The sequence below is a fragment of the Mastomys coucha genome, unplaced genomic scaffold (assembly GCF_008632895.1).
Source record: "Mastomys coucha isolate ucsf_1 unplaced genomic scaffold, UCSF_Mcou_1 pScaffold15, whole genome shotgun sequence".
In the NCBI taxonomy this organism is placed as follows: Eukaryota; Metazoa; Chordata; class Mammalia; order Rodentia; family Muridae; genus Mastomys; species Mastomys coucha.
This window is the reverse complement of record NW_022196897.1, coordinates 19,824,354-19,834,191: the sequence shown is the minus strand read 5'-3', so window position 1 is coordinate 19,834,191 and position 9,838 is coordinate 19,824,354. Positions and strand designations below refer to the sequence as shown.

At 47.5% G+C, this 9,838-nt stretch overlaps 1 protein-coding gene across 1 annotated transcript in view; it reads right to left on the bottom strand.

Annotated features, from left to right (window-relative positions):
- Positions 1-9,838, bottom strand: part of Lamc3 (laminin subunit gamma 3) — a 61,587-nt gene that overhangs the window by 4,960 nt on the left and 46,789 nt on the right. The window contains exons 24-27 of the mRNA XM_031369766.1: positions 6,434-6,536; positions 4,350-4,549; positions 2,878-3,024; positions 2,152-2,251 (exon numbers count right to left, since the gene is read on the bottom strand). Coding sequence (XP_031225626.1) covers positions 2,152-2,251; positions 2,878-3,024; positions 4,350-4,549; positions 6,434-6,536 — 550 coding nt within the window. The remainder of the gene's footprint in view (positions 1-2,151; positions 2,252-2,877; positions 3,025-4,349; positions 4,550-6,433; positions 6,537-9,838) is intronic.

Below are 9,838 nucleotides of genomic sequence, written 5' to 3'. Positions count from 1 at the left end.
TTTTTTGGAGGGGAAACTGGGAAAGGAGAAATCCGCATGTAAATAAAGAAAATATCTAAAATAAAAAATAAATAAATAAATAAAAATAATAATAATGTGGAAAATAATAGAAATGATACCCAAAGTTAATCTCTGATCTCCACATACAAGCCTGCACACTCACATATGCTCATACATACACAGACTACACACACACACACAATCACACACACACACACACAGAGAGAGAGAGAGAGAGAGAGAGAGAGAGAGAGAGAAAGAGAGAGAAAGAGAAAGAATTCTGAACACTTTTAAAAGGAAAGCACCCTGTGAATCTACTTAGTTGAGTTTACTCCAGAGGCCACAGACATAGAAAGGAGACAGGTGACAGGCAAAGGTGATGGGGAGCCAGTATTTAACGGGCCTTTTCTCTTTGGAAAGTTCTAGAGATGGATGGTATTGACAGGGAGACAACAACATTGAATGTGTTTAATGACAGAGGCTCAGGCATTGGGGGCTCAGTAGTGGCAGGAGGTGGCTGGTACTTCAGTGGGGGGCCTGGTGGAAGGAAGCTAAGCCTTAGAGGATGCGCACCCTGAGGGGGGTCTTAGCACTTCTGCTCCCTCCTGGCTGCCATCAATCAGGTGACCAGGTGACCACCAGTGTGCTATCACAGGAAGTGCAGAGCTGCCAAAGGCTCAAAGCAACAAGGCCAATGGACTCGAACCAAGAGTCCTTTACCAAAGCAAACCTTGTCTCTCCTCTCCCTGCTTCCTCTCCGTTGCAGTGGCAAGGATGGGACGAACCCAGGACTTCGGGCCTGCTAGATAGGCATTCTACTGTGAGCTATATTCCCCACCCAAATCCTTCCTCCTTTTAATCTGATTATCTCGGGAGGTTTGCCACAGTAATGGAAGCTGACTAACACAGTCATTGAAACGTGTACTTAAACGTGTTCACAAAAGTAGACTTTATATCGCAAAAGTAGACTTTAGGTATATCTTACTGCGGTTTTTTTAAATGTGTGCTGTTCATTCCTGCCCAACTTCTCTGACCTTTGACCTGAACCTCAAGGTTCAGGGTACCAGCTCTTCACCCAAAAGGCCATAGTCATTCAAGTATGCTTCTTTCTTTTTTTATTATTTTTTTGTTTGGTTTTTTTTTTTTGAGACAGGTTTTCTCTGTGTAGCCCTGGTTGTCCTGGAACTCACTCTGTGGACCAGGCTGGCCTCGAACTCAGAAATCCACCTGCCTCTGCCTCCCAAGTGCTAGGATTAAAGGCGTGTGCCACCATCAAATGGCTGCTTCTTTATTTTTTTTAAGATTATTTATTTTTATATATGCATATGTATGTCTATGTGAATGTATGTGGATGCCCTCAGAGGCCAGAGGGTATTCGATCCCCTAGAGTTGGAGTTACAGGCTGTTGAGAACTGCGTACATGGGTGCTGGGACCAGACTTGGGTCCTCTAGAGGAACAGGAAGCAAACTGGCTTTACCAGCTGAGCCACGTCCCAGCACAGTCTTTCTTTGTTGAGGCCTGGTCTCAGTATGTATCCAAGGCTGACCTAGTACTTGAAGCTATCCTGCCTCAGCCTCTCGAGAGCAAGGCTTATGAGCATGAGCTACCCAACATGGCTTCTCCTGGAATTTTTTTTTTCTCTCTGTGAGCCAGTGTTTGTAGTCTTCTTAGATATTCACCTCCTAGATCAAAACTCTCACTCTTGCTTCACAGGTAGGGAAAACAGCTCAGTGTGACATACCCAAAGTCCCACCACTCAGGAAGACACAGAGCCAGCCTCGAATGCCCATTGGTCAAATCCCAAATCAGTTCAAGTCTACCAACCTGCCCCTTGCTTTTCCATCGTCCTGTCTACTCTTTAACTGATGATTTGCCTATTGAGAACCCAAGGATGACCTGGAACATAGGGAGTTTTCTATCTCCTCCAACTCATGCCAGACTCTCCAGACTAGAAGAGACAGACATCTCCCCTTGTGGCCCTGGAGACCCAGTGAATTCAACCCCAGACACCCATCCTGCCCTCCATGGGGCCTGGATGGCTACAAAGCCTGGAATAGGTGACAGGCTAAAAGTGGGAGCCATGGATTTTAGGACAAGGAGAAAAGTGCCCTACCACTGCCCCTCAGGGTCTCTCCTTGGGGTCTCCTTACCCAGCTTCGCAAGCAGCTCTGATAGGACCTTGGTGTCCTTCTCCAAAGAGATACGAGACTCTCGGATCTGGTGCTCCACAGTGCTCAGCCCAGAGGCCACCTTGACAGGAAAGAACATCTTAGTGGCTTTCTGGGGTGGCTGGGTGTGCTTAGCTTTATGTCAACTTGACACAAACTAAAGTCATCCGAGTGTAGGCAAGCCTCTCTTTTTCTCTCCCTCTTCTCCCTTTTTTTTTTTTTTTTTTTGGTTTTTCGAGACAGGGTTTCTCTGAGTAGCCCTGGCTGTCCTGGAACTCACTCTGTAGACCAGGCTGGCCTCGAACTCAGAAATCCACCTGCCTCTGCCTCCCAAGTGCTGGGATTAAAGGCGTATGCCACCACCGCCCGGTGGGAATTTTCTTAATTAGTGATTGATGTGGGTGGGTCCAGGCACGCTGGGTGGTGTTACCCCTAGGATGGTGCTATAAAAAAGGCAGGCTGAGCAAGCCATGGGGAGCAAGCCATTAAGCAGCACCCCTCCATGGCCTCTACATCAGCTCTTGCCTCCAAGTTCTTGCCCTGCTTGAGTTCCTGTTCTGGCTTTCGTCAGTGATGGATTGTTACCTGGAAATATAAGTGTAACAAATCCTTTCCTTCTCAAGTTGCTTTGGTCATGGTGTTTCATCACAGCGATGACAATTCTAACTAAGGCCCTGGGCATAGGGGGCATGAGCTGGGCACACCCACCTGCTTAGCTTCCTCCAGCTCCTGTTTGCATGCTTCTGAGGTCAGCTCCAGGCGAGAGACCTGGCGGAGCGTGGCCTGGGTCTGGCTGGCGAGTCTGCTGGCCTGACGGTAGCTCTGCTTCCCTTCTCTCAGCAAAGCTCTGGCGAGCTGCAAGACAGCAGCAGGGACAGGAAGTGTAAGCCCCTTTGGGAAAGAGGAACTTAGGTCGTTTTTAGTACTGAAGTCAGAACCGAGTCGCGAACATGCTAGGTAAGCACGTTACAGCTGATCTACATTCCAGGATCAGTTCTTATATTTTATTTTGAAATAGAAGTTCTCTCAGTTGCCTTGGATTTGTGACACTGCTGCATTAGCCCTCAAAGTAGCTGGGATATAGGCTTGAACCACCAGGTCTGGCATAGACAACATTTTTTACGACAAGATGCCAAGCAGTATACTTCATAATCTAGAACACACTCATTCATTCATTCATTCATTTATCCATTCATTTATTCATTCACCCATTCGACAGGTATGCACTGGAGATGGGATGTGTTTCCAGTACAAATTACTACAAACTCCTTATTCCTCCTTAGGTGGGGAAATTCCACCTATTTTATGGGACAAGAAACTGCACCTAGAACTCTCAGTTTCAAGTCAGCCCTTCGGGAATTTAAGCATCCATGAAGAGAGTTCGTTTGGGTGTGAGTACTGGATCTGAGGACAGGACACATGGCGCACGAGCACACACATACACCAATTAGAATTTGACCCCAGTTAAAGAAAGCCTAGGGGATAGGGAATGTGGATCTTTGGATGTGTGTTTGCCTTGACTGCACGAGATCCTAAGTTCAGTCTTTAGTAGGGGGATAAACTGGGGTGGGGGTGGGGTCGAGGCAGAAGAATCAAAAGTTCAAGGCCATTCTCAGCCAGATAGTGAGTTCAAGATCAGTCTAGGAAATGTGAGACTGTCAAAAAATTAATAAGGGGGGACTAAAGAGATGTCTCAGCAGTTGAGAGCAGCTATTGCTCTTGTGTGGACCCGGGTCACTTGTCAGGACCTACAGTTCACAGCCAGGGGACTCTAATACCGGCTTCTGACTTCTGCCCATATCAGGCACATCTATAGTACACATACATACATACATGCAGGGGAAACATTTGTACAAATAAATTAAAATAAATAAATCTAAAAAAATTATATAAAAGACAAATAAGATGAAATAAATAAAACAAAGAAAAACCTAGATGTTTCGAGAACAGCCCAATGGGCCCAGGTCTGAGTCCTTTCTGGTCATATGACATAAGCCTTGACTTTGGCTCAGCCTAGAGTCTTCTCCTTCTCACAAGGCCCCCAGCAACTCCTTTTCCTTGAAGAATTAGTGAGGTTACCCATATGAAGGCCTGACCTGGACGCCAGGACCCACAGCAGCTCGGCAACGTGGGATCTATGGCACCAGAGCCGAGAAGGCTGCTGCTGTCCTGAACCTGACCTTGGCATTGTCCTTGGACATCAGTTGTGCTTCTTTGCTTTTCTTCTTGGCGCTGGAGGAGAGAGAGGCAGCATTTCCCAGCATCCTCTCTGCCTGCTTGGTCTTCCTCTTATTGTCCTCCAGGAGCCTTGTCCTGATGCTACCTGCTTTCCTCTTCAGCGCTGCCTGCTCCTTAGGTAGAGGGAACCTCGGCTTCATTCCTGCAAAATTGACCAAGGCTATGGCGGGAGGAACAGACTCACACTTGAGAGCCTACTGGGTGTTGACTGCAGAAGCTTGACCAGCCCCAGACTTTGGACAATGGGAGTGGAGGTTGGAGACAGAGGAGATCTATGTGGCCCCTTCTCAAGGTGACCTTGGGGAATAACAAAAGGAGTGAAACATATAACAAAAGGAGTGAACCACTGTCCTCATCGAATGCAAAGGCCCACATGCTATTATGTGTCTGCATTGTGGTCTCTCTGTTAAAGTCACATCACATTAGTCACAGCCTAAATGTCTCTAGACTGAGGGCGGGAAGAGTTTGGGGTTGAGGTTGGAAGTTAATCTTTTGGGTTATGGAACAGAGTCAGAGAGACGAATTTCTACATGTGCAAAGTCTTGTTTTCAACAAAGAGAAGTTGATACCTGGGAAGGCATAAAAGAAAGCTGAGGGCAGCAAGCCATGAGACATACAATATGCAGCTTATAACTCTCCACAGTGCTGATGTCCCCTAAAATAGCCCAGGACATTCCATAGCACAGATTTACATTTCCCTAAATGTGACTCTTGGTTATAGAAGCTCACACACAACCATGTCCTTTTCATATGAAACCCCATTGAGTGAGTGACCAGGACCTTATGCCCCAAGAAAGCTAAAAGACAAAAAGACACTCCCTGTCTCAGCAGCACTGGGCTAAAGCTACATTTCCAGTGTGCAGCAGGCAGGGGGGTGGGGAGGCAGGTGATGGGTGGAGTGGACAGAGAGCCACAAAGGCTTCTCTCTGGAGCAAAGATGGTATGCGGAGGAGCCAATCACACAGAGGTCCCCCGAGGTAGAGAGATAGAGAGTGCTCCGCTCTGACTCAAAGATGGATAAGCAATTGATTATCTCAGTCTACCCACCTGTAAAACATATCACTTGGCTTCTTTTGAGACAGGGTTCCTCTGTGTGGCCCTGGCTGTCCTGGAATTCAGTATGCAGACCAGGCAGACCTCAGACTCAGAGGTCAGCCCTCCTCTGCTTCCAGTTGCCACCATCACCCACATAACTTCATTTTCTTAAAGCTGCAGAAGTGTGGGCAGGCATGAAAGCCTACCCAGCTCGAAAAAGAAACTCTACAACAGACTTTCCAGTTTTGTTTTGTTTGGGGCCTTTGGATACAGAGTTTCATTCAATAGCTCAAGTTGCCTTAAAAACTTAACTATGGTAGCCCAGGCTGGCCTCAAGTTTGATGCACTATTGCTAGCTTAGCTTATCAAAGGAGTACAGGTGTGAACCACCATCCAGTATTTTTTTTTCTCTTGGACAGAGTTGCATGCAGCTCAGGATAGTGTGAAACTCACTATGTAGCCCAGGATGAACTTGAATTTCTGATCCTCCTGAGTGCTGAAATCACAGGCATGCACCACCATGCCTGGTTTATTTGGGGCTGAGGATCCAACACAAGACATCATGCACACTCAGTAGGCACCATGTCAACTGAGCCTCATCCTTAGCCCCTGGTTTTGCTTTTTACCTGTGCTGAAGATGGGACTTGGGACCTCACAAACATTAGACAGATCTCTACCACTGAGCCAGTGACCCTGAGGAGACCTCACAAACATTAGACAGCTCTCTACCACTGAGCCAGTGACCCTGAGGAACTCTGTGCTTGGTCTGATAATGCTGGGAGCTAGTTGTGGTAGCCACAGAGTCAGTACCCAGTGAGTGTGGCATGTGAGTCAGGGAGGGGACAAACATCGTGGAAGTCCCGAGAGGCAGAAGGACTGGTCTACCTGGCTTAAGTCCACATAACTAGACTCTATTCCCTGTGGCTAGGCATCCCCGGTTAAGGCAAGTTGACCCACTCTCAGTATCCAGGGCTCAGCAGGACACACGTACCCTCTAGGTCAGCTAGCAGGGCCTTTGCTCCTATGACGGTCACTTTGGCAGCTTGGACAGCTGAGGAAGCCTGTGTCAGGGCAGCTGTGGTCTTGTTTCGTAACTGAAAGGAGGAAAAAAAAGACAAGGTTGCTACCTGGAGAGAGATCAAGGGGGCCCCAGATGGACAAGCTAGGCCCCAAACCTCAGAATGACTGACTAGAGATTGCCCTGATTCTAAGGAGCCCCGATCTGATTACATGATTGGAGCCCCAAATCAATCCCAAGAAGACCCCTTGTCTTCGGAAACCTGGAGATTGACCAGAAAACTCGAGCCAAAGGCGGAGGACGAGGAGACAACCACACACTTCAGTTCCTGACACTGCTACCTTAGCCTCTGGCTATTAAGCAGCTTCTCCTCACAGAGTAGCAACACCTGCCCCATGGCTGCCAGATGTGACTAGATAGGAAAGAACTCAGGTTTGATTGTGCAAGAGAGGACACAAAGAATGTAAGAGTCACAGGAAGCTGACTGCAGGGCATGGCTTGAACTCTGAATTCTTGAGCTCCTAGCAGCTGGGCCGACCTGTACAAGCTCTGCATACCATTAAGGCCCTCAACATCAGCATCCTGTTGTGAGGGAGGCATCACAAGGTCCCACTCCTCCCTATGGATTTATATTGAGATAATGATGACAAAAGGGACATTGTCTTAAGTAGTGTAGGTGCTGCTATGGTACCCACATATGTGGTAGTCTGAATGAGAACGGTGCCCCTCCAGGCTTATATATTTGAATATTTGGTCCCCAGGTGGTGGAACTGGATTGGGTGTGTGGCTTTGTTAGAGCAGGTCACTGGGGGTGGGCTTTGAGGTTTCAAAAGCCCACGATCAGCTCAATCTTGCTCTCTCTCTGCCTCTCGCTTATGAATCAGGATATAGCTCTCAGCTACTGCTTCAGCACCTTGTCTGCCTTCCTGCCTGCCTGCTACCATGCTCCCCGCTGTGATGATAATGACGGAACCCCTTGAAACTCAAAGCAAGCCCCAATTAACTGCTTTCTTTTGTAAGTTGCTTTGATCATGGTGTCTCTTCACAGCAAGAGAATAGTGACTAAGACAGAAGTCGTGATCTCTTAAGCAACCCCACTGACACTCACTGGCTTACACAAAAGACACGGAGCAGAATGATAGCTAACTTGTTGGGAAAATAAGGCAGGAGTGGGAGGCTACCATAACAGTTTCTACTCCACCCAAGACTACTGCACTCTCTCAACCACTAGCTCCTCCCTAGGGAGGAGTGGGACCTTGTGACACTGCTCCATAACAGGGTGCATAACACGTAACATGATTGAAATAGTTCACATGCATGAAGCTGTCATGATGAAACCTAATATCACATATAATTAGTATATGCTAAAAAAAATTGGTTTTGTTGTTGTTGGTGGTGGTTTTTGTTTTGTTTTTTCAAGACAGGGTTTCTCTGTGTAGCCCTGGCTGTCCTAGAACTCACTCTGTAGACCAGGCTGGCTTCAAACTCAGAAATCCACCTGCCTTTGCCTCCCAAGAGCTGGGATTATAGGTGTGTGCCACCACTGCCTGGCTAAAAAAGTTTTTTTTGTTTTTTGTTTTTTTAAGAAAAGAATTTGGGGGCTGGTGAGATGGCTCACCAGGTAAGAGCAACAATTGCTCTTCAGAAGGTCATAAATTCAAATCCCAGCAACCACTTGGTAGCTCACAACCACCTGTAATGAGATCTGACACTCTCTTCTGGTGTGTCTGAAGACAGCTACAGTGTACTTATAATAAATAAATAAATAAATAAATAAATAAATAATAAATCTTTAAAGAAAAAGAAAAGAAAAGAATTTGGGCTGGCTAGGTGGCTCAGTGGGTAAAGGATCTCAGGCTTCACACAGTAGAAGGAAATAACAGATTCCCACAAGTTGTCCTCAGGTTGTAGCAAATGGGTGACCACCCATGCCCAGACACAAAATCTAAATAAATGTATAATAAAAAAATAAAAGGGAAGCTTGGCTACTCTGAGTGTCTGTAATAAAGAGCACATAACTGTGGTCTGTGAGATGTCTACTGAACAAAGGTGCTTGCTGCCAAGGCTGACACATTCGAGTTTGAGCCTCGGGACCCACATGGCAGAAGCACACAGAAAACTCTGACTGTTGTCCTCTGACCTCCACAGACCAGCTATGGCTCACGCATGGCTTACACAAAGTCAGGGACAGCAGAGGGGTGCACAGGACCTCAGGCGGGGAGTGGAGGCACTGCCTAAAGGTATGAGTTCCTGGGGTTTCTTTCAGGAGGAATGTACCAGAACATAGACAGGGGGAGTGCAGCATGGTAGATGGGCCAAAGGCCACTGAAACAGGATAAATTATCCCTTGAGGTAGGAGTCAGTTTTTATTTCCAAAGTCTAAAGTGCTTGTATACAGCTCAAATATAAAGTTTTATCAAGGGATGGGGACACAGGCCTAGGTGGCAGCACGCTTAAAACAAGCTCCATGTGTCTTCTTGGCACACATAAATATTTATTTAACCTGTTGCTGTTGGAAGCTCCAAAGTGGACACTTAGCAATAATCAATAAAATGTTTGAGTCTGAAAAAAGTGGTTTCTGATGGTATTTGCTATAAATAATCAATGTGGGTTTGAAGAGCCAGAGAAACATTAGTTCCTGGCTCTGGAGGTTGGGTGTGAGGGGGAGGGACTGTGAGGACTGTAGGGACAGGGTGTGAGGGGGAGGGACTGTGAGGATTGTAGGGACAGAGTGTGAGGGGGAGGGGCTGTGAGGACTGTAGGGACAGGGTGTGAGGGGGAGGGGCTGTGAGGACTGTAGGGACAGGGTGTGAGGGGGAGGGGCTGTGAGGTCTGTAGCAAGGGAGCATCTGCAGAGGAGGGATCACAGGACTCACATCTACAGCAGCTGCCTCTCTACCTGGCTTCCTCAGATGGGCGGTATGGGGTCAGGTCAGAGGGCACTATGTAGGGTCCTGGGTCCTGAGCACAGCAAAGCTCGCCTGGGTAGGGGTCAGGCCCTGGCTCCAATCCTCAAATACTTCCTTTCTCCTCAAGAGAACTTGCCTCCTGGGTTTGTAGGGAAGCCGAGGGGCCAGTGGGGAAGCCATGACTACCCTTGCAGGGGTTCTGAGTCTGGTCAGTAGGCTGCATCCCTGACTGGTGTCACATTGCTCTCCTGAGTTTAGCACATACCCTGTGGCTGGCTAAGACAGCATCAAACAGCCCTGTGGGAAGGCTCTGAAATCTTTGGGTGCTGAAATCCCCCCCCAAGAAAAACACTCTAGCACAATAAGTGGGTCTCTATAGTTCGTAGGATGCTTTGAGTTCAACCGCCATTCTAGAAACCTCCACCCCCATTTAATGTCATCTCTGTGGGTTGAACGCTAGGCTGTGTGA